Genomic DNA, 25,491 nt, shown 5'->3' on the forward strand with positions numbered 1-25,491 from the left:
GGCTTAGAGAAATGAGAGGCTCGTGGATACTCGAGAGTATCACTAACAAATGCTTAGGATCGGATGAGTTTTAATGTGAGGAGGATCTCTATTTATGGAGGAGGTCCCTAGATCCTAAAATGTAGGAGATTAAGATATTTGCTCCGTATCGGGGAAGGGAATATTTGATTCGCTGTCAATCTTTGTGTGCGTTACTGAGGTATTGCCACGTGTTTCATGAGGATCTTCTCAAGGATTAGTTTTCCTTATCCTTGAGATTCCTCATTACTCGCGTGCGCTACTACCTTTTTGCCTGTCATAACTAATCCTATGTGGCAATAGTGATGTCACCGTTTGACGGTACTTTGTTAGTTCTACGTGGCGGCTTGCGAAGTCTTTTGTTGTCTTGGGTTCGCATGTGTCTAGGTACAAGTGAGCCTCACCGTGGGCTCGGCCTATTGTCCTTTCTATCCCGTTATCCAGAGTAGACTCGTAGGTCGTTGTAGTGGGTGTGGCTTCATCGCACACTTAGGTGTGTTTGAGTCTCTTGGATAGGTCTTTCTAAGGTTTATTTTAGGTTCTAGCGTTAACTGAACTTGGTGAGCCGCGGGTTTATTACAGCTTTGCTTAATATTTTGAGTTCATTACAAATGTAGCGGTGTATTGCAAGTTCATCGCAGCACGGGAGTTGATTGCAAGCAGTTCATGAATGATTCTGCGGCATTACTTTTGGTGTCAGAGTGTTCTTTGAGGGTCTGGGTGAGCTGTACATACCTACAACAATTATTCATCAAAGTTTTTATATATTTTTAATTCTTTAAATATAAAATAGTAGAAAAATATTTTTCTTTTCTTTTTTAGCTATTGAGCTTCAAACTTATTCATTTTTATATAACTTATATATTATGAGAAATACATAAATCAACTGCTTAGCATGAAAACCAATTGATGATGGCTTGGTAGGTTCTTTGGTTACTTGTAGCGAGACTTGGGATCAAATCCTAGTATTAGTGGGGTTGGGGTTAAGGGTTTAGGGGATAGATTACCCCCCTTCCGTTGTGTAGCCTATAAAGCCAAAAAATATGCTTAGCATGGGATCAATAACCAAGTTAAAAAACAATTTCAAAATTCAATTGTCGAAGATAACCAAAGGTTAATAATCATATTAAGTGCTTTCTTTAGACTTTTATAGAAGAAGAAGATTGGTTCAACCCATGTATTGGGTGGGCAAATTTGGGTTTTGACATTAGTTGACATTTAACCTAACCCAATCAATCTAATTTATAGCTCTACTTTATTAAAAAGAGCCAAAAGGGACTGTGAGAGATTTAAGGAAAAGAGGAATTTAATGGAGAGGGAAGATGCTACAAATATTGACTATTAAAGTGGGTGGGTGGTGGTGGGGAGAGAGATTTAAGAATGACCTTATTAATTAGAGAGTAAATATAAATTTATTAATTGATAATACAAATCCATAAGAATTGTAATTTTGATTTGTTATATTTTTAATAATTTAATTTAAAAGTCAATATACACGCGTGTGATAAAAAATAAGAGGAAATATATGTGAGCTCTATCATGAGGGGACCCCTCACTTGCTCCCTCTTTCATCTTTTTCTTTTAGTGGTCAAAACATAGAGTTCATAAGGACTTGCACATAAATCCCTTACCTCTCTTTTCTTTTTCTTTTATCTTTCCGAATCGGTAATTTTCATTCCATACACTCGCATGAATATTCCATCAAAATTTAGGGTGCTTTTATGCCGTTCTACAAATAATAAGAGTACAGTTGACGAATTTTACAAAAAGTAGTTGAAGTATTTTTATCTTACCCCAGTCATTCACAAAAAAAAAAAAATGTATATCACGTGATGTTTTAAATTTATTTCATTCATGAATCTTGAAAAAGACTAAAGAGAATAATGCGGCCGCGGCAAATTGGCAACCAAGGTCGCAGCAAATGTACTATTGACTTGGGATTCTTCTATGTTTATGGCGTACTTTTTGATGAGAGGACCGACCGACCACCCAAGGCCGAGGGGGTCCATCGGCGTAGTGGTGAGCCCCAACCCCCCTTCGGACTCGGACACATTGAATTGAAGTCTCCGCTTGAATCTTGAAGGGCGACCACCCAAGTACCAAGTACCAACCATTTTTTCAACGTCTTTTGTTTTTTCTTATTCTCGTTGCTTCCATCTTCAAATCCAATTATATCAATGCCCATCAAATAAAAGAGAAAATTCTATTTTTCTATCCTAAATTTTTAAACGTGTTATTATAGTATCTAAACTTTTAAATAATATCAAGTTGGTATAAAATTAGTAACGGACGTTAAATATCATGTAAAATGATAAAAATGTCCTTCACCTATCATCTAATTTTTTTTTTTTTTATAATTGGTATTTAATTTCTAACTAGTAACTACCTCCGATATCAAGTTGATTATGGATTCAGGTATTTAGTCAACGATAATTGATGGTTTTTTGAATCGGATAACTGACAATCGGCTAGTTACGAGATTCTCTTCATTGTAGGGTAGTTTTAATATTTACACACAAAATTTAAGTTGTACATGTTATCACCTAATTGATGGTCGGTTAATAACAAGAACTTGAAAATTTTAACTTTTAATATTATAGTAAACATTTAAAAGTTTGGGTACTAATTTGACACTAACCCAAAGTTTAGAGTAATAAAATGGAATTTTTTTTCAAAAAAAGTTCAATATACGGAGAGATCATTAATCCATTATATTTATATATAAATTATATCAAAACATTTATTTCTTTTTTTTGTATGTGTTGTAGACTTGTAGGTTCTTTTATATGTAAATTATGTCAAATGGTAGTTTTATATTATTATATGTTAGCATCAGGGTAGTTTTGTCTTTTTATGTATATAATATTCGAAGGAAAGTAGACGTGTACACCATCACCTTTTCTCAGTGTCTGCGCTGCGCGGTTTTTTTTTTTGGCTTTTATCTTTTCTTAGGATCGACAGCAGACTGAGGTCGACACGCCACAATTTCCTTTATTTGTAGGGCTTCTGCATCTTTTCTTCTCTCTTCTTTTCTTCTTTTTTTGTATTTGGATTTTTTTTTTTCGGATCGCAAGAAATGGATTCATTGAAGGATAGTAGTTGGAATCTCCTCGATTATGATATGATCGAAGATGGAACGTCATCCGATTTCTATTGGAACAATCAAATGTATGTTTTCCTGGAAAGACGAAATTTTTTTCTTTTCCTTTTTCATCTTGTTTCCTTTCTCTCCTATTCCATTTCTGGCCTTCTGGGATTGATTTAATCCGACTCTCTACATGAATATCTCTGATCGAATTGGTTATTTTGTACGGTTTCAATGCAAAAGTCCTGTTGTCAAGTGAACTTGCTAGTTTAAACTGATCTCCACTTTTGTAATATTTCTGTGAAAAACAAAGATTATGAGCTTTGTTTCTATTCAAATGTATGAATTGAAACTATGGAAAATATGAAAAAAAATGGAAAGAGCTAGATCTTGTCAAATGCAAATTGAAATAAAGGCAGGAAAGTTAAATCTATACTAGGATAGCAAAATACTCTTTAATAGGTATACGGAAGAAAAAAACTAGTGATCTGATTCAACTGAATGGAGTTGGTAACAATTTTTCTTAAGGGGGGGATGACGCTATATTGATGCTAGTCAGTTAATCCTTGCTGCCAATTATGACAGTTACTTCCTCAATATTGGTTGAATAAATTTGAAAACCTGTGAATCAAGGATTATTTATTTACTATGTGGTTGGACTTTCCTTTGCAGCTGCTGCTTGGATTTTCAATCACCTACTGGCTCTGTTCCCCAAGAAAAAGCATGCGCGAGAAAGAGGTATTTTCTCAGTATATTTATTTGAACTCTTTATGTGGAACTTTGAGACTTGTATCATAATTGAAAACAATGATCTTTTTTCTCAACCTTTTCTTTAGGTAGTGGATGGTTCTATATTTCAGTATTTTTTTTGTTAGTGATCAGAAAGGAAAACCTTTACAGAAGACAAGAATAAAATGCCTGTGTATCAATGTTTTTGAACCTGGTTTTGCTTCTTACATGATTCAATTTGGATGCAGCTATAGTTGAGTATCCTATATTCAATGGGGTTCATGATACTTGTTCATCTCATGTAGTTCAATCAATCAATATACAAGAATATTTCCTGGGGCTTATCTGCTGTGAGTAGTCGATAAATGGGTAACATGTACTGTCCTGTACTTGTTATTTCCCTACTCAAAACTGCACTTTCTTTGGGGTATTCAAATGAAAAATATTGATCAATGCAAAGTAGAGGAATATGGCCATGGATAAGCTATTTTCTGGGATGTTTAGATAAAGTGAAATTTGTTGAATTTGACTAATCCACTTAAATTTGGTTGTCATTAAATGTGTCAAAGAACATGTTACTTTATTCTAGAATAGTGGTAGATTACACAAATATTTCTAGTAGGTAAGTTGGGATCAAACCTTCAATCTTGACAAACAAGACAACAATAACTTCCCCTATTCCAAGATGTGGAGATATTCCTGATTAACTGTATGAGGCTTTGATTGTTTACTTTGCAAAATTTTAAAGGTTGTTTTATTGTTTTGGTAATTTTCTTTGGACTAACAAAATCCAGTGAATTTTGCAACAAAGCAATTTTGATTATCTACTGTCTTCTGTGCTGGAAGATCTTTTTCTTTGGCATTTGGGTTTTAGCTAATTTCTTGATGCTCTTCTGGTTATTTTGTTTTTTTTTTGTCTCATCAGTTGTTGATTTATTCTTTATGTTTCCTGCAATTTTATATTTTCATGAAAAATTATTGTTTGGTAATAATATACAGGGGACGCAATCAGTCGTGCAGTGATCCTGGATCCAAAGCTTGTCGTGAGAAAATGCGTAGGGACAGGATGAATGACAGGTATGCTTTTTCTTTCTAATATGGTTCTTCTTCTGGGTTTAGCTATTACAATTAGAACACTTTTAGCTAATAACATGAAAAAGAAATATTGCATTTCATATTGCCACATATGGTCCTGGACAAAGGATTTAATGGTATGACTACCAGGCTTTCTAGTTGGGGCATTAATGAGCTTCCCTAAACAACCCAGGAATATTACATGAAACAAATAAATTGGGAGCTCAAATGGAACCTGCCAGTCTGGTCTTTTATAAGTTATTCTTGTATTAAAAAAATAGGACTTTGAATGACTAGTATTAGTTCCGAGAACTTGGGGTGTAACCGTGTAAATTTGGTGGGTTAGCCTTGGGTTGAATATTAGTTCCGAGAACTTGTATGTATGTATTCATATGCATCAATTATTTTAAGTTTAAAGCAAAGACTTTTCAGTGTAACATGAATATGGTACTCCCAAAGCACCATAACTTTGTCTTATATGTAGTTAACCTTAATTGATCAATCTTGAATTTAAGAAGTGAGAACATTTATTTTTAAAGAAAAAAGAAGCAAAGAAATTGGCTAATCAGAATTCAACCTGATCCCAACCCAATCCGAATTCAACAAGTTGGGTTTAGGTAACCTGGTCTGAATTGCGTTGCACCCTACTGAGAACCACAAATACACAGTGGAGCATATGGCTGAAATCAACTGTGAGAATATGTGATTAGTCCAATGGATCCCCTATCTAATGGATGATCTACATTGGCCACAAGATCCCTCCACCTAGCAGAATAAATGGGTTTGTTTAGGAAGGCTCCCTACATGATCCAACCAGTGAACTTTTTTTCCATGTATATACACATAGTATGGTTCTTTTATCAGAATATATTTGCTTTCTTAATGGCATTCCAGGGGTAGTTGTTACCTATTACTGCCAGGTTCCATGCACATAGAAATATGATATTGTTTCTACTGTTGCTACAGTAGTCCGAACCAGTAAGGAGAAGAAGAAAGAGAAGAAGAAGAAGAAGAAGAAGAAGAGGAGAAGAAGAAGAAGAGGAGAAGAAGAAGAAGATGAAAGAACTGTCGAACCTGATAGCTAAACCCTATTAGTCGACCTCTTAATAGTGATTAGGCTCTAATTAAATGTACAAGGACTAAACTGCCCCTACTTAAGTATGGGACAGAGAACCTCTAATAACACTGCCACATAAGCTCATAACTTAACCAAGGTGAATTGACTAATCTACCCTTATTCGGCTAACTCTAACACTCCCCCTCAAGCTGGAGAATATATGTCATGTAATCCCAGCTTGTTACATATATAGTTCATTCTCCCTGAGCTTAAGGCTTTTGTAAACAAATCTGCCCACTGATCACCTGAGCCTACATGTTCTGTGCTTATCTCTCCAGTAAGAACCTTCTCCCTCACAAAGTGGCAATCAATCTCTATGTGCTTTGTTCTCTCATGAAAAACAGGGTTGGGTGAGATATGGAGCGCAGCTTGATTGTCATAGTACAACTTCATAGGTTTATCCATGTGGAACCCGATTTCTTGTAGGAAATTCCTCAACCACACTAATTCACATGTAGTGTGTGCCATGGCTCTGTACTCGGCTTCAGCACTGCTTCTAGCCACAACCGTCTGCTTTTTACTCTTCCACGTCACAAGATTTCCTCAAAGAAATGTGCAGTAACCTGTAGTAGATCTTCTATCAGACACAGAGCCCGCCCAATCTGCATCCGTGTACCCAACTACTTCAAGTTTTCCTCCTGGTTTATACAATAACCCACGGCCCGGAGCTCCCTTCAAATATCTTACAATTCTAAGAACTGCATCCTAGTGAGATATACGAGGGTTCTGCATAAATTGTCTCACCACACTGACTACAAAGGAGATGTCTGGTCTCGTGATAGTCAAATAACCCAGCTTCCCCACTAGTCGTCTATACCTTTCAGGATCATCAAATATTTCCCATGTATCACTGCTCAACTTAACATTTGGTTCCATAGGAGTCTCAGCCGATTTTGCACCTAACAGTCCTGTTTCGTCCAATAGATCGAGAACATATTTTCTTTGGCACAGGTTTACACCTTGTCTTGATCTAGCAACTTCTATACCCAAGAAATACTTCAATGTCCCAAGGTCTTTTGTTTGAAAATGATTTTGCAGAAAGACCTTGAGTTTGTCGATCCCCAATTTGTCACTGCCAGTTATGACAATATCATCCACATAGACCACTAATAAAATCTTTCCAGCTTCTGAGTCATAGCTGAACACTGAGTGATCAACCTGACATTGTTTCATTCCAAAATTCTTCACCACTTCACTAAACTTCCCGAACCAAGCACGAGGCGATTGTTTCAACCCATAAATTGCCTTTTTCAGTTTGCACACTTTACCAGCCTCCCCCTAAACAACAAACCCAGGTGGTTGCTCCACATATACCTCCTCTATAAGGTCACCATGAAGGAAGACATTTTTTATGTCAAGTTGAAATAAGGGCCAATCATACATAACTGCCAGGGAAATTAACACACGGACAGAGCTAATCTTAGCCATTGGAGAGAAGGTCTCCATATAGTCCGCTCCATACAACTGTGAATACCCTTTAGCAACAAGTCTGGCTTTCAGACGCTCCACACTACCATCTGGCAAGTATTTAACAGTATACACCCATTTACAACCCACAACATGCTTACTAGGAGGAAGAGTAGTGAGCTCCCACGTGTGAGTATGCTGAAGAGCAGAGAGTTTCTCCTCCATTGCCTGCCTCCACCCAGGTGAACTAAGAGCCTTTTGGACATTGTTAGGTATGGAAATAGATGACAATAGTGAAACAAACTGGCGGTGTGAGGCGGAAAGGCGAGATACTGAAACAAAATTGGAAATGGGATGGAGAGTAGAACTACGTTTACCTTTCCGTAAGGTAATGGGTAGGTCAAGTCCTGAAGGTTCAGCAACAGGAGCAACGATAGGATCCGCGGACAAGGTAGAAGCTAGAGGAGGGGCCGGTGTTGTTCGACGTGTATACACTTGCTGAATTGGTGGTCGTTCAGTAGGGATCTGCACTGGATGAGGTGACGAGTCAACTCCAACAGGAACACCCGGAACGGGATCACTGACCAGAAGAGGAAGAGGAAGTAAAGGTGGAGACGAAGATGCTTCAGTTCTTGAGAAGAATGGAACAGACTCAAAAAAGGTGACATCAGGACAAACATAGCACTTCCGAGTAATGGGATTGTAACACTTGTACCCTTTTTGAGTCCGAGAGTAGCCAAGAAAGACACACTTAATGGAGCGTGCATCCAACTTGTCTATTCCAGGACTCAGATTGTGAACAAAGCACACACAGCCAAAGATACGAGGTGTTAATGGAAAGGGAGACAAGGTGGGGAACAAGATAGAGAAGGGAGACCGACCATGAAGAATAAAGGAGGGCATCCGATTAATGAGGAAACACGCAGTAAGTACAGCATCACTCCAAAACCGTTTAGGAACACTCATATGATAAAGAATAGACTGAGCTGTTTCAAGGAGATGACGGTTCTTCCGTTCAGCCACCCCATTTTGTTGAGGAGTGGATGCACAAGAAGTTTGATGAATGATGCCATGCTGTTCTAAATACTGTTGAAAGGAAGTTAGAAAATATTCACGACCATTATCTGAACGAAGAACTTTGATTGGAACACCAAATTGTGTACGTATTTCAGCATGGAATTTTTGAAAAATGGAAAATAATTCACTCATTTCTTTCATTAAATAAATCCATGTCATTCTTGAACAATCATCAATAAAAGTGACAAAATACTTGTAACCATTATAAGACTCTATTTTGATTGGGCCCCAAACATCTGAATGAACCAAAGCAAAAGGACTCAACATACGACTTTCAACTCTAGGACTGAAGGAAACACGACGATGTTTCCCAAACTGACACGACTCACACCGTAACACTGACAAATGACTCAAAGACGGAACTAGTATCTTGAGTGCCTTGAGAGAAGGATGTCCCAGTCGACAATGCCACTGTAGAGGAGTGAGTGAAGTCTGAATAAAGAAAGAGAAGCCATGTCAACATTGCTAACACCACAGATGGGAGAGGAGGAACCATTGGCAAGGGTAACAGTTTGAGATGTGGAAGTTTCAGAGAGAGAAGAGAACACACCTAGAGTCCCGGTCATGTGATCAGAGGCTCCAGAGTCAATAATCCAAGGAGAGGTTTTAGATGACAGGCAAGCTATACCTGAGTGGGCAAGAGTAGCAGTAGTGTGCTGTGAAGTGGACTGAAGAAACCGCTCATACTCATCACGCGGTACACTCACCATCTCCCTTCCGGAAACAGATGTAGATGTGGAAGGAGTTAGGTTTGCCTGTTGATTATCATTGACATCAACCCCACCAGCAACAGCATGATTGGCCCATTTAGAGGGAGGGCGGCCATGAAGATCATAACAGAAATTTACGGAATGTCCTTCCCTGCCACAGTGGGTACACTTCCTTGTAGAGCTGCCTTTTTCTTTGCCATGGCCTCCCCCTGAGTCACGACCACCACCACGGCCAAATATGGAACCACCACGACCTCCTCGAGAGGCATGTCCTCCCCCTTTCGTACCACATCCACCTCCTCTGGCTGTCACAAAAGCTGATCTATCAGACTGTGTGGGATTCTCTGTCTGTCCCAAAGAAATCCTGCGAAGCCGAGCAAACACTTCCTCAAGTGTAGGAAGGGTAGAGCCCCCCAATATTTGGGCCCTAACTGGTTCATATTCTGATTTCAACCCCACTAAGAACCTTGTGACATCTAATTGTTCCCTCTGTTGTTGCTGAACCTTAACATCTGGAGTGAGAGGATGATAGACATTGAGTTCATTTCTGAGGTTCTTCATACTGGCATAGTACTCTTCTAGGGTTTTATTTCCTTGTTGTAGACCAAAGTACTCCTGATAGAGCTGATATACCCTTGTAGTATTATCTTGCCCAGAATACAGCTTCTTGGCATGTTCCCATATGTCCTTAGCTATATCTAAGAACATGAAGTTGGCACTTATTTTGGGTTCCATACTGTTCCATAGCCATGTCATGATTTGAGCATCCTCCTGTTCCCAATCATCAAACCCTGGAGAGTCAGCCGGTGGTTTATCTTCTTTCACATGCTTCACTTTTCTCTTTGCCTTGAGAAAAACTTCCACCGACTTGGCCCATGGAACATAGTTCTCACCATTCAGTTTAATTGAGGTCATCTATACACCTAGATAGTCAGAGGAAACCACCACACTAGGTTTCTGATCACTACAGCCATCTCCCATTGCTGCCATGATACTCTTTCAATGCTGCCTCTAATCTGAATTCCCATTCACCAACTATGTGCTGCTGTCAAGAGTTTGATGTTCCAGAACCTACAGCAGTCCCTAAACACAATGATAGATACACACGCCTTTGTTCTTATCCACACCACTACTGATTTCACGAAAAAACACAGACTACACTGACATTAATTCAGCACTTACTAACCACATGCAAGCTCTCTTACAACTACTCAACAGAGTTTGTGCATCACAAGCACCACCACACAGCCATAGCTGTCACACACAATACAGACCTGCTTTAATGCTTTTAAGAGGGCACCACAAGACCAACAAGAACTCAACTAGTACCATTGCATTACACCTTGCACCATTCGGCCACCTACAGTAGCCCCTACACCATTCGGCCACCAGCAGCAGCCCTTACACCATTTGGTCACTGTAAACATAGCTTGTTCTTGGAATTTTTCCAAGAACCAGGGCAACAACCAACCTAGTTCTCTAGGTTTGATCAGTCCTCTCAAGTTCTTGAAGATTTTCAACCCAGAAATACCAACAGCACAAAGAGAAGAGATAACCAACCTTTGTTTGAGAGCTTCAGCCAACCATTCACTGCTGAAGTTGTTTTCTTAGGAAAGGAGGTTCTGCGCACCAGAAAAAAAAAAGAGCTGAGATGTTTCAGGCCTGGGACGAACCACTTTTCTTCATTGACAGCCCAGAGAAGAAAAGGAGAGAACTGAAGCACGAACTGAAATTGTCACGAATTGAAATAGGTCACGAACCTGGCTCTGATACCATGTTTCTACTGTTGCTACAGTAGTCCGAACCAGTAAGGAGAAGAAGAAAGAGAAGAAGAAGAAGAAGAAGAGGAAAGAACTATTGAACCTGATGGCTAAACCCTATCAGTCGACCTCTTAATAGTGATTAGGCTCTAATTAAATGTAAAAGGACTAAACTGCCCCTACTTAAGTATGGGACAGAGAACCTCTAATAACACTGCCACATAAGCTCATAACTTAACCAAGGTGAGTTGACTAATCTACCCTTATTCGGCTAACTCTAACAGATATAAACTCTTCTTGAAGAATGAAAAGAAAGAAGAATCACTTATCAGCCTGTCTCTAATTTTACCTAGGATGAACATTGATGCAGTTCAAGTTCATGCCCTATGAAGCACCATATCATTTTAAAAGGAGAAGACAAGATGACCTACATTTCAACTCACTAATGGGCTTCCAATAGCCATTTTGGTTAGTGGGTTTCTAACAGCTAGTTTGTTAGTGGACTGACTTCTAACAGCTAGTTTGTTAGTGGGTTTATAACGACTAGTTTTATTTAAATGTTTCAACAACTAATTTTTATTCTCTATATAAAGCCTTGTAAGCTCAAGCTAGAGGCATCAAGTTATTCCCTTTGTTTGAGAAGCTTAGAGATTTTTCTTTGAGAGTTGAGAGAGTCCTCTCTTGGGTGAGTGAGTCTCCAACCTTGTTGCCTCGTATTGTAAGCCATCTCATATTAATAAAGTTCCATCCAATTTTCTTCTTCTTTTTCCTATTTTTTTGAGCAAATTTCTTTTTTTTTTAGAGAAATTTAACCAGAATTCATTGAAATAGACAAAAGTACATGAGCAGATGTACTAGATGAGAGAGCAGCAGAAAAGCAAAATTACAAGGGGGGGAGCTTGTTGCTGTATAAGTTTTCTAGATTTGCTCCCAATTTAGCTAAACCATCTACAATATGATTCATTTCCCTTGGGATCCACTGCAGATTAACACTCAAATGTTCCAGAGTGTCTCTAGCCTCTGACAGGTAGTGACTCAACCTCCATGGGCCCCCCTCCTTCAGCCATTTGATGGTATTGGCTGAATCTCCTACTATGGATAATTTCTGAATGCCCAGGTTTTTTATTATTCTGATACCAGTGAGGGATGCCATCACTTCAGCCTTTGTTGAGTCTGTAATACCTAGAGGACCACTAAACACCCAACAAATCAGACCCTGTTCATCCCTCAGGATTCCATCTATCCCAGCTTTGCCCGGATTGCCTGCAGCACTCCCATCAAAGTTTAAAATCATCCCAGCTTCAAGATGAGGGAGTTGAAGACTTTTGATTGGATGAGCTTGATTTGGGAGAAGTAAAATCGAATGGATATTTCTGTTAAGGTCATTAAGTGATAGGTCTTGAAACATCTCCGTGTTAACTGCCCATGAGTTACAACAGAAGAAGATGTCTGCAATTAGATCCTCTAGAGGTTTAGATCTGTTTTCAAAAATATGCCTGTTTCTTTCCTCCCAAATTCCCCACATGACTGCATGAACCACAGTTTGCCAATACACTTTTGCTCTTCTACTCAAACCTGACCCATCCCATTGGTTGAGGAACTCCTGAATACGATTGGGGGACACCCAACTGTGACCAACTAGGTTTAAGAAGTGCTACCATATTTTTTGAGCAAAACTGCAATGAATGAATAGATGATCTGCTGATTCCCCTTCTCTTAGGCAAAGCACGCAAACATGTGGAGAGATGTAAAACCTTCTCTGACTTTTCTTCTGAAGATCACATGTGTTTATTCTCTGCAGACATGCTTCTCAAATAAAAAAAAACATATTCTTAGAGGAATATGACTGCTCCAGATCCTTCTAGAAGGGAAAGAAGAAGTCTGCTCACCTGCTAGAAGAGCCTTAAACAAAGATTTGGAAGAGAACACACCATTTGGGGTTAGAGTCCAGATTCGGGTATCAGAGGAATGAGGGGAGAGATAAACTTCTTTTAGGGTAAGGAAGAGGTTTAAAAGGTCTGAGATCTCACTTTCCTTTAAAGGTCTTCTCAGGTTCAGAGTCAAGTTGGTGTTGGCAGGTAAGGCTGGAATGCATGAGGAGACAGTTGAGTCTTGATTTGAGGAGAGATTAAAGATTCTAGGGAATGATTCAGCTAGAGTGGAATCCCCCCACCAGAGATCTTTCCAAAATTTTACTTTATTTCCGTTCCCCACTTTGAGTCTAATGAAAGGTTGTTTGTGCAATGCTTCAATTAAAATGACAATCTGCTGTGTTTATGAAATTCTTCAATGTTATTTCATCTATTCACTTGAAATAATGGTAAGTGATTGACCTATATCAATTAATGAATTATTTTGCCTCTGCTTCATGCAGATTTTTAGATTTGAGCTCTGTTTTGGAGCCAGGGAGACCTGCTAAGACTGATAAATCTGCCATAGTCAGTGATGCCATTCGTGTTTTGAATCAGCTAAGAACAGAAGCTCAGGAACTTAAAGATGCGAGTGAAAAGCTTCGGGAAGTCATAAAAAATTTGAAGGTATTATTATTATTATTATTATTTTGCATCTCCATATACTTTATATCAGATAAATCATCCCTGAAAGGTATATATTTACCAACACTGTATTACCATAATCATACTTATAAAAAAAAACGAAATAGTACTTGAAAAACTGGATGAACTATATAAACTTGTTACTTGTAAGGCACTAAATTGCACCCTGTTCTCACTGTCTCCATGCCCTTGAATTCTTATTCACGAATGAGGGAAAGCCAACAGAAAGATTCACATCCATGCAATCATCCAATGCTTGATGCAAGCTCCTAGCCCTACGAAAAGAACCAAATAATGCCATCTTTTATTTTAATAAAATTAATATAGTCATGCTCAACCAATGGCATATTTTCATATAGTAGTGAAGATTTAGTTCAAATATGTTATACAATTCTGTATTATTTGAATAAATAGCTGTTCTTTTTTTTGTTTCTTTGATAAGTAATAGAAAATTCATTAATCAAAACTCCTAACTGCCCCATAAATAAGACAGTAGGCCTAGAGAGATACAAAATCATATTACAAAAGAAAGTCCACAATTAAGAGTTACAAATTCATAGCTGGCCCCGGAGAACCCCAATCTATTTGATCCCTAACAGCACCTGTCTTTGACAATTTATCTGCAATCACATTTGCACTTCTAGGTATCCATTTGAAGATGTTCAAATTGGCATCTAGATTTTGTGCAAGTATTACTGAAGGGCAGAACTTTTTAAGGAACCTCCTCAACTCCTCTTGCTTCTTCATCCAAAAAATAACAGATTGGCAATCTCCTACCTCTACTTCCCTCAAACCAAGGTTCAAAATATTGATACGCCTGACACGCCGGTAGTGGCATATCAGGCAGTATCGATAGCTTTTTATTTTTTTATTTTTTTTAGTTTTTCTGAATCTGGTTCAGAGGGGCCGGTTTAAAGTCCGTCTACCCTCTGAACCGGTCGAGACCCCGAAACACCCCCTTAGGGGCATATCTGGAAGCCCCTGATACGATACGTATCAACCATTACGGACCGTACGTATCGATACTTTGAACCTTGCCTCAAACCATTTATATTTATAAGTCTTAAATCATGAAGTAATGCCAGCATCTCTACCCATAAAGAATTTCCATGTTCTGCCTGGCCCAGAGTAGAATTAATGGCTTTTCATTAAACAAGCTGAATTATTCTAATCATCCTTATAACAGTATACAATTGTAATACCTTTTGGGTGATGCCAGTACAGCTTTCACCAAGATCCAACTGTTGCATCACTTTCAGGCATTTCTTCTAGAGTTCTTTTATTTTTTTCTTCATCCCCTTTGCCTCTATAATTGCAGGCAGAGAAGAATGAACTTCGTGAAGAGAAACTCCAACTGAAGGCAGATAAAGAAAAGATGGAGCAACAGGTCAAAGCCATGAGCTTGTTGCCTGCTGGTTTTGTGCCACCACTACCTGCAACATATCATACTGGAGCAAATAAGTTGATGGCCTATCCAAGCTATGGTGGCTTCCCCATGTGGCAATGGATTCCCCCAGTTGTCCTTGACACATCCCAAGATCATGTGCTCAGGCCTCCTGTGGCTTAATTGGACAATTATTGCTTACATCATTTCCAGATGCTTGATTATGCTAACATTTCAAAACTGCAGCACGTTTACCCTGTATATATCTCTTGCTAGTTTGCTTGTTTTTAGATTGGTAAGCTGCAATCTTTGGTGGAGTTGACTACAGAAGTCAGTCAACTGGTATTTGTTTCTTCAGTAAAATTGATCATTTGTCTAACCTTTGTAATGAATGCAAAAGAACAATGTTTTTTGATTTGCAGGGAGTTTTAGGTTGTAATGTTTAAATGTTCAGGTTTTGGAAATGGGTTTCTGGATGTAAACTCAGTGGGAAAGGAATGTACTATTCACCTAACCTAACCTAACCTTATCCACAAGTACCTCCTGCTGGCACAAGGCGTGGCTTCATTTAGCAGAATAATGGGAAGGTGGTGTATGGTCTCGTCAATATCTATAAACATAACCAACGATTCTACGGCTAATGTTCCAAAAGCTGCTTGATGGGTTTATCTTTAGTGACTTTTATGGGATTAATCCTAGTAGGTACAGGCAACCATTGATAATGGGATATAGTTTTTCATTGACCTCATTTTATATTATATAGAGAGGTTCAATTTTGTCAGGTATGAACTTGTCCGAACCACACCATTTAGTATTTAGATCATCCTTTTTGACTACATCCTCTATTACTGACATGACGTAGCCCATCATCCATTGTCCAGGCTGGTAGTTCTGATTTTATCTCCCAATATCAACCAATGTAGTTCTAATTTCATAAGCAGGGTGGTTTAATTGGCTAGGCATTTTCATTTTTATAGGGTGGTGTGGGTGCTAAAACAGGGAAACAAGTTTTAGCATGAGATGATATACATCTGTATGGAGTAAAAGCTCAGTAGCTTCTAGGATGTCGCATATTCAAACGTTTGAAGACTAGTCTTTGTACAAAATTCTTGCAATTAGCCTGGAAGCAGAATCTGAGAAAAAAAAGGTGGGTGGGGGGATGCTAAGAAAAAGCTAAAACATGAGACACATGAAATTGGATTTTGTTCATTTCCACTTATTCGACATGAAACACATACGAATTGCTGATGCTATTCGTTGTGATTCATTTATCATTGCAAATCTGTTGAGAGTTTAGATATCCTAGGGCTCTTTGGAAGCATCTACTGAAGTAATTACTTCTTCTATCTTGTGTTCTTTTCCTTTTTCATAAGAGAGCTCCTGGGACTCGGTGCTGAATTTTTGGTCCACTTCCTTGCCCCATAGTAACAAGTAGAGGCCGATAATGACCGTAAGCCCTCCCAGTACCCTAAACATAGTCCACAAACAAAACCCAGAAATCTTTAGATGCACAAGCATGGATACTACTGTTTGCCCAATATACCACCAACGTCAAATTTACCTGCCAATATGCAACTTTTCACCCAGAACAAAGTAAGCTGCAAATGCCACCAACATGGTTCCTAGGGGATTAAACATGGTTACAAATACTGGTCCTTTCTGTTTGGTGCACCATAGTTGAAGGAAGATTATGAAACCAGAGCATACCACTCCCTGCAATACATCATAATTTAGAATTCTTCTGAGTTTTAAAATTTTTCTTTGGATATTGTAGATCGACTGTGTAGATTGACTAGATTCCTTTCTTACAGCATAGATGATGGCCCAAAATTCAATATTGAATCCAATGCTCCATGCTGTGGGTTTATGTTCTGTGAACACTGTGAAGACAGCTGATTGTGCTCCCCCAATAAAGCACATCCATGTGGTTAGTGAAAGTTGTGCTGGATATCTCTTCAATGTGAATGCCTACAATATATATATATTCAAGAAAACATATCAAATATCACATATGTATGCACGGTTATATATTCATCAGGCAGCTATGGGAGAATTCTCATTCATCGACTCTTGAACAATGACTTGCTTAGTTTTCTGTTACTAACTTTTTCTGAAGATCCATGAAGAACTGTCTTTACAAATATTTGTCCAGCAGAGGTTAATGGTGAATGTTTACCTGCATGATGTACCATGATGACCATGTTATGCAGCTCACGGCAGTAAGAATGGAACCCTTCAGCCAGTTTTCATGGACGGTGTTTGTTCCAACATGGATTAAAGCACCTGAAATATTTCTCAGTGCAGGTCCCTTGTACAATGTCATGGTCATGGCTCCAGCCAAGGAAAGCAAGGTCCCAAGAATTTTTGCTATTCCACGGGGGTTGGTTACATCAAGAACCTCCAACCTACATCACCTCCATTCATTAAGTTCCTAATATTTTACATGGTAATAACTTGACTAATTAAATGCAGGGAGATCAGAGACCAAAGGGAGATGATTTTCTGGATTAACTCAAGATGACTCTAACCTGAATATAACTGCAATTATAAAGGTTATGGAAGCAATAGTGTTGATCATGGATGCAATGAATGTTGGGGAGGTATATCTCAAGCTTGCAAAATACATGTTCAGGGTTAAACCTATCCTGTATTCACAAATCAAACGTTGTTAAACCTATTCAGTTGTTACTGAATGCAATTGCATTTCTCTTCAACATTACTTACCCTATGAGAGACAGCAGAAATATCTCAATAAACAATGCAAATGTCAGCTTTGGTCTTATTTTTCTGCAGGAACCAAGTAAATAGACAAACATCAAATGTTATTAGTGCCCATATAAGTGTTCTTATCTTTGCACCTACTTCTTCTGTTTATCCAATTGGATTTGCTTCAGTGAGGAGAAGATTTTCAATATGGCAAATCATGTAAATAAATTCAAATGCAAACATAGATACTGGTGCACCTTTCAAGAAAATATGCAAAAGGCAACATCACTAAACTAGCTACAATATGTCGATAAGTCACAAAAACATGAGGATTCAATCCATGATTGAATGCAGCTTCTGCTATGAAGTAGAGGAATGTGTAAGCTATCTGAATCAGAACAATGAGGAGGTGTGGCTTGAACTTCCTGTAACGTGCACCAATTTCACATGCCTTGAATGCCATTGCTCTTTAAATGTAACTTCCTGCCACCACTGCTCCAATACATGAATAGAGAGGAGCAAAAGGTACATATATAAATATATAATGATGGGCCAGGATTTGATTATTCTCGTATACTGTTGGCATCATGTTCCTTTTGAACAATTTCCCACTTGGAGACTGGAAAGTTCCAACTTAGGAAATGGATAAATTGAAACAATATTCTCTTCCATTGTTAGTGAGATGAGTGACTGCCAAGGTTGGAGCCACCAAAAAAGCAATTATTAATAAAATATATTGGAATCAAGTCATTTATGATTTGAAAGAGATTAACCCATTTCTATTTTTATTAAGAGAAATTCTAGGAAGCAGCAAGTGTATGCAGCTTTTGGATCTTTTACCCTGCAAACATGCTGGGGGCAATGGAAAGACACACTATCAAGAACAAAAAACTATCTTACTAGATAGACAGTGGAGATAAATTAGGCACTCCTAACATCTTGTGGGATCTTTTATCTTTGGGTAAATTGCTGAAACCTCCCCTGAAGTTTGGTAATTGCAATCATCTCCTCTGAACTTTTGGCATAGTTGCAAGTAGACTCCCTTTGTTAGAATCCTCTAAAAAGAGGCATGAAAATGTCTAGAATACCCATGTAGTTAGTTTTGGCCAAAATGTTTATTTTTCAAATCTTCTCTTCATATGAATTGTTAATCCAAACTTTTCCAATCTCTTCTCTGAAATTGATTTATTTTCCAAAACTTCCCTTCAGCTGCATTTGGTGGAAAGAGTACGAATACAAATATGTACAGCACAAATACATACAAAATACAAGGTTTTGCACTCTACACATTTGTATTTGTACTCCTTCTAAACTGAGCCTTCTCTATATTTTGTTGTTTATAAAGTTTGTATTGTTTTTTTTCTGTAGAAACAAACGTCAAAAAGTTCAGGGGAGGTGCTTGCAATTACCAAACTTCAGGAGAGGTTTTAACAACGTTCAAAAACTTTAGGGGAGGCTTTTGCAATTTACCCTTTATCTTTAATTAATCATATCAAGTACTAGAGATTTTTCAATGTCTTTTAAATTTCAGTATGTACCAAGACAAACTAAAACAGTAGCTCATGAACTGGCTAAATGAACTATTTCACAAATGGGACTACTTCCAATAGACATCCCTCCACCTCGCTAGTTTGATAGTTTGCTGAGGAGGGACCCGTAGGCTGTTTTGTTTATTGTGTATTCACTATTGAGAGAAAATCTGCTTAAAAAAGGAATCATTGTTTCTCTACTTTAAAAATTTCAAGTTGTGGAATTATGTTCTATGTGCAGGTTTTCCCATGACTTCAATTGTCTTTAAATTCTTTTTGTTGTTCTTCTTTTAGGGCCTTCCACGGGACCTGGGGCAAAAATGGAATTTTTAGGGGGACCTGCTAAGTTGCATTAAGGCCCCGTTCATTTTATGGGAAGCTACTTACCCGGGTAAATGCATTTTACTTGGGTAAGTATTTTTCAGCAAACACTTATTCGGGGAAGTGCATTTATTCATGTTCTTTTATTTTCCAAGTAAATAAGGCAATGCCCATTTAGTCATAAAAAACTATTATTAAAAGGGGTAATTTTGTACCATCCAAGTGTTGTGACTTTTTCCCCACAATGGAAAAAGTAGACCTCACATAAATCTAAAAAAATAACATGGGTATCTCAATCAATGAAAACTAAAATCCTGTTGACTAACTTTGCCCCTCTCAAAATCCGAAAAAGAACGGGCCATAAGTTTGTGCGAGTATTGAGGAGATATGAAAGTAAGTTTGTGCTTCGGAAAAATGGAGAGATCATGATTCTCTGTGAGCATATGAAGCTGCAGTTTTATTGAAGAAAACATGTGATTCATTGAATGAGACCCGCTAATCTTAATGTGTCTCTCAGATAGATTTCCCCGTATCAGTAAGATGGAAAAGAAAAGCATAATTGTGTGGTTCATGTATGCGAATTGTTTTGTTGCTTATGTAAGTCAAATTCGATTCCATTTTTTGGCCAATGGATTCAAGTTGGCTTTTAATGGTTCCCTATAACAAAGTTGGTTTTAAATAACATTTTAATAGTAGAGAAAATTGTTCAGGAAAAGCGAAAGGAAAATCCTAGCATCTCTTTTCTTTCTTTTCAAGGCTGTGAGTTACTTGGAGATGTAGCTAAATTTTAAAATTTAAAAATGTCAGAGGAAATTAAAGCAATCTTCTGCAAATGTGCTGGTGTTTTGTGCTTCACAAAAGAGAAATCACATCCAATGACAGCCTTATCATTAGCAGTTTCATTGTCGGCCAGAGGAATCAACATTTGATGGTCTGACAGAGGAAAAGAATCCATGAGCATGGCTTTGAAACATCAAACTTGGTTCTTAGTCAACCAAATAGAGCTTGCATTTGAGAAAGAAGCATTCTGAAATAGTCCCTCTGCACCACCCCACAAGAAAAAATAAAATAGAAAGATGAACTTCTTTTTTAATTAACCCGGAATTCATTCAATTCAAGTGCCACGGGATGATTGACCTTAACATAAATAAAAGAATGATGGTGAAGTGGCCATAGGCCCTTGTTTAATCCTTAACATGTAGGAATATCCAATGGCCATGTGACAAGCCACATGTTGATGGTTGATAGTTGATGGTCATCTCCATGCAACACTCTCACACACAATTATTCGTTTTTAAATAATTACCTATTTATTTATTTATTTTCTATAAAAACAAATTTATTTGATTGTTTATTCAAATCCTTTTTTCATACATGGAGATACCAATGTTGGTTGGATTATTTGGACCCATATTCTAGCTCTCACTGGGTCAATGGATATCCATTACACTGGATAACCAAGTGGTTATATCCTTGGTCAATATGAGACACTTGTCTCAAATCTGATGGAGCATGAATTCTAATGTTAAGGAACACTTATCTCAATTGGTTATACTGCTAACAGTTTGTTCCTAATGTCAAGGAACTTAACGTTGGAGAAGCAACCATATAAGGGATCTCTCCAAGTGCTTCAACACAATGAGATAAGGCTCTTTACTGAGAAAGGAAAATTATCCTCTCAGCCTTAGCTCTAATCAGATTAAGCTATTCTCTCTTACATATTGTTTAAGAGGTTGGTGTCTTGGATCCTATACTGTGAAGATGTTATTATTCTCTTTGCATGCAGGTAAGACAAACAGAGATCTCAGTCGTTCGATTCTGCATGCATTTGGACCAACATTGGTATCAGAGCTCAGCAAGGACTCGCATAGTGCTTAAAGCATAGTTGCGCCTCACCGAATCGTGTCTCATCTTTTAAGATCCAAAGGAGAGGAGAGAGAAAACAAACCCGCTTCGAGGGTTTCCTCTCAACATCTATGCCTCTTTGCTCATCTATCCCATCTGTGCACCCTTCATGGCAAGAACAGAACGACAATGAGGGTTTCGTCTGGTCTTCGAAACCCTGTTCAACTGCCCATCTCCAAACAAATAGTGGCTCCGGCAACTCCGAGACAACAGAACCCTGTTCGTTTTTTTAACCTTTTGCCTTCTAACGACAACGACTTCGATCCTGCATTAACTACAACCTCAAAAGCGTCACTGGTAGTTCGGGTTTTTCCAGTTACATGAACGAAGAACTGCTCGAAGAATTGCAGAAATGTTAGCTGCTTAGATCTGAAGTGAGGCAAGACACCCTAAATAAATTTAGGACTTTTTCACTATTTTCGTTCACTATAACACAAATTTGGTTTGAAAAGGCATATTCGACCAATGAGGCGAACCCAAACATCTCAAATCGGGTATTAGAATTTCGTTTATTCATTTCTCCTTTTTTTTTTTTGTTGTTCATTTTTTTTGGTATTCATTGATCCTTACTGTCATTCTTGAGGATATTTTTGTACTCCAAGCCACATAGAAGCATCATTGCCGAATGCATGATCTACTCCTGAACTAATAGGAGCAGTGGAAGCTGGACAGAAAATCTGATAACTGACCACTTCAGCTACGGATTGGGAATTTTTGCGTATACAACTAAGTGCTCTATCTTCGTTCATTTATTTTTTCTCCGAACTTGAATGGCAGTCTCGTAAAATACAACCAACTGATATTGCACTTGCTTTATTTATTTCTGGAATACTGTTGCATTTTTTTAATCATGTCTGCTACTGCCTTATCCCAAGAACTCAATAAAACTGAGAAACTGAATGACACCAATTTTGCTCTTTGGAAACGTAGAATTAGAAGGATACTTGATGAAAAAAATGTTGATTATGTTTTAGATAAATCTATTCCTGCTAAACCTGCTGATGATGATTCTTTGACTGTAATTCGTGAATATCAAAAATGGGAAAGGGATAATAGGAAGGCAAGAAATTGTTTATTAACTTTTATGGAGCCTGACATAGAAGTTGTGTTTGAAGAATATAATAATGCTAAAGACATGTTTGAGGCCATTAAAGAAACATATGGAAAAATAACTGAAACCTATGTTCAATTGTTAATTGAAAAATATTATGGCTGTGAAATGGGAGAAGAGGATTCTGTAGTAGATCATGTTAGTAAAATGAATGTGATGCAAAAGAATTGGCAGCCACTGGGAACCATACTCTTGAGAAAATTCAGGTCTCCACCATTCTTAATAGCCTCCTATCTTCTTGGAATTTTGTAGTGACAACTTTAAACCTATCTGGAAGAGAAGTTAGCATAAAAAACTTACCTACTTTGTTAGGATTAGAGGTTGAAACGAAGAGGAAGAAATCCCAACCTTTATCCTTAATGGTTACTCCCAAACCAACTGAAACTTCCCAAATGGCCGAAAAGCCTAAGGGCAATTTTTTCAAAAATACTAATGGGAAGAAATTTAACAAGAAATTTAAATTCTCAAAAGGATTCAAGAAGACTAAGGGTAAGCATTGCTTTAATTGTGGAAAACAAGGCTATACAAAATATAATTGCCCATAATGCAAGAAGAATAAATCAAATAATGAAAAAGGAAAAACTGAAAAGAAAGACATAGTGTGTGTAGTCTCTGAATTCTACTTTACTGATTCAGTTTTTTCTGATTGGTGCATATATTCTGGCGCCTCTAAGCATATTTATAAAATTAAAAAGATGTTCCTGGAATTGAAAGAAATGAAGATAGGAGAACGCAAAATTTTTATGGGAAACAACACCTACACTGATGTACTTGGAACCGGAAAAGTGAAGATCCCCATAAATGAGAACACAAATTTAATCATTCATGATGTGTTGTATGCATCTAATTTTAGGAGAAACTTGTTGTCTGTTCCTCTGTTAGATGAGAAGGGTTTTGATGTATGTTTCAGGGGAGAAAAAGTAACCATAGGAAAGCATGGTAGAGTTTTAATGTTTGGGAATAAGTCTGATGGATTGTATCGTTTGACTATCAATAAAGTGAATGCTCTTTCTAGTTATGATTGTGCTATTCATGTGAATGAAAATGCATACATATGGCACATGAGACATTGTCACATAAACAAAGATAAAATGATGAGAATGAGCACCAATGGCTTAATTCCCAAAATAGAAATGAATTTTAATTATTATGAACCATGCCTTAGTAGAAAAATGACTAGGATCCCTTTTAAGAAGGGAAAGGAATCAGAGGAATTATTGGTTATAATACACTCTGATGTATGTGGCCCTTTAAATGTAAAAACACATAGGGGTATGGAATATTTTGTAACTTTTATAGATGATTTCTCTAGATTTGGTTTTGTGTATCTGATTAAAAGAAAATTAGAAGTCTTAGAAAAATTTAAAGAGTATAAAACACTTGTAGAAAACCAATTGGGTAGAAAAATAAAAACTCTTAGGAGTGATAGAGGTGGAGAATATATCTCTAACCTATTTAGTGACTTTTGTGCACAAAATGGAATCGTACACCAATTAACCATGCCTTTCACGCCACAATAGAATGGAGTGGCTGAAAGGAGAAATAGGACTTTGTTGGATATGGTGAGATCAATGTTATCTCACTCAAGTCTAGAAACACACTTTTGGAGAGAGGCCTTAAGTATTATTGTGTATATCCTAAATAAGGTTCCAACTAAAGTTAATAGCTTAACACCCCATGAAATGTGGACTTGTAGAAAACCGGACCTGACTAACATCAAAATTTGGGGGGCTAGTGCCTATGTAAAAGTACCAAATCAGCAAAGAAGCAAGTTAGATAACAAGAGTCTAAGGTGTACCTTTATAGGGTATAGTGATAATATCAAAGGGTATATGTTCGTTAATCATAAATCTGATGGAATAGTTGAATTAATAGAAAACAGGGATGCTGTTTTTCTAGAAGATCAAATTGATGATAATAAACATTTACCTAGCTTATTTGAATTAAACAAAGAATTTATAGAAGCTAGGACTGCACCTGATAGACAAGGTTCACCTAATAATGACACCTTAGGTAAAACTCAAAGGGAAAGATTCCCTTCATCAAGATTAAAAGACTATTATACCTACTTGAATGAGGAGTCTCTTGATGATCCGATTGACTTTGAAGATGCTATGGATGCACTTGATAAAGAAAAGTAGTGTGAAGTTATACAAGATGAGTTAGACTCAATAAACAAAAATCAGGTTTGACAATTAGTTGATTTACCCAAGAATAGGAAACCTATAGGGTGTAAATGGATATTAAAGAGAAAACTCAACGTTGGTGGGTCTATAGAAAAATATAAGGCAATATTAGTAGCGAAAGGGTACACCCAAGTAGAAGGGATTGATTATGAGGAGACTTACTCTCCAGTTGCCAAGTTTACCTCTATTAGAATCCTAATGTCCTTAGTTTCCTTTTTGGACTTAGAATTATGCCAATTAGATGTCAAAACTGCTTTTCTCAATAGAAAACTGAATGAAGAAATGTACATGACTCAACCACAAGGTTATGTAATAGAGGGACAAGAAAATAAGGTGTATAAATTAAAGAAATTATTATATGGTTTAAAACAGTCCTCTAGGATGTGGTACCATACCTTCAATGAAGCAATCTCTAAACTTGGATTTATACCTAATCCATTTGATCATTGTATTTACTCTTTGAATAGTGGGAACAGTTTTGTTGTTCTTTCATTATATGTAGATGATATTCTTATTACTAAAAATGATGTATCCATGATTAATGACACCAAAGATTGGTTAAAAACCAACTTTGAAATGAAAGACATGGGTGATGCAAGTTATGTACTTGGAATTAAAATAGAAAGAGACAGGAACACTAAAACCTTGACTCTTTCACAAGAGCATTACTTAGAGAAAATTCTAAAGAAATTCAATATGATTGTAATGGTGTTGAAACTCCAATTTGTAAAGGAGCCAAATTAAGTAGAGATATGGCTCCCACTAATGATGAAGAAATAGAGAAAATGAAGTATAGACCCTATGCTCAAGCTATTGG

At 37.5% G+C, this 25,491-nt stretch overlaps 2 protein-coding genes and 1 long non-coding RNA gene across 5 annotated transcripts; 2 read left to right on the forward strand and 1 right to left on the reverse strand.

Moving 5' to 3' along the window:
* The first annotated feature begins 2,963 nt into the window (after positions 1 to 2,963).
* On the forward strand, positions 2,964 to 15,337 carry LOC104610041 (transcription factor bHLH104-like). The gene is made up of 5 exons (XM_010276496.3): positions 2,964 to 3,186; positions 3,776 to 3,841; positions 4,832 to 4,909; positions 13,352 to 13,514; positions 14,851 to 15,337. Exons 1-5 carry the CDS (start codon positions 3,095 to 3,097, stop codon positions 15,097 to 15,099), a joined length of 648 nt encoding a protein of 215 aa, XP_010274798.1. The 5' UTR covers positions 2,964 to 3,094; the 3' UTR covers positions 15,100 to 15,337.
* Positions 13,529 to 18,137, reverse strand: LOC104610040 (WAT1-related protein At4g08300-like). 3 transcript variants are annotated; one of them, XM_010276495.3, is made up of 7 exons: positions 17,880 to 18,131; positions 17,641 to 17,703; positions 17,445 to 17,561; positions 17,093 to 17,321; positions 16,726 to 16,884; positions 16,478 to 16,629; positions 16,012 to 16,384 (listed from the first exon to the last, which is right to left on the reverse strand). In XM_010276495.3, exons 1-7 carry the CDS (start codon positions 18,083 to 18,085, stop codon positions 16,219 to 16,221), a joined length of 1,092 nt encoding a protein of 363 aa, XP_010274797.1. In that variant the 5' UTR covers positions 18,086 to 18,131; the 3' UTR covers positions 16,012 to 16,218. The 3 variants fall into 3 exon arrangements, with proteins under 3 accessions (XP_088751119.1, XP_010274797.1, XP_088751118.1); XM_088894993.1 differs by lacking the exon at positions 16,012 to 16,384 and adding an exon at positions 13,529 to 13,807 and having other exon boundaries at positions 16,478 to 16,884; positions 17,880 to 18,137; XM_088894992.1 differs by having other exon boundaries at positions 16,478 to 16,884; positions 17,880 to 18,134.
* Positions 17,157 to 17,630, forward strand: LOC148804073 (uncharacterized). The gene is made up of 2 exons (XR_016080513.1): positions 17,157 to 17,296; positions 17,389 to 17,630. It is a non-coding gene; the product is annotated as an uncharacterized LOC148804073 (long non-coding RNA).
* Positions 18,138 to 25,491: the final 7,354 nt, after the last annotated feature.

The sequence above is a fragment of the Nelumbo nucifera genome, chromosome 1 (assembly GCF_055504915.1).
Source record: "Nelumbo nucifera cultivar China Antique chromosome 1, China Antique-T2T, whole genome shotgun sequence".
In the NCBI taxonomy this organism is placed as follows: Eukaryota; Viridiplantae; Streptophyta; class Magnoliopsida; order Proteales; family Nelumbonaceae; genus Nelumbo; species Nelumbo nucifera.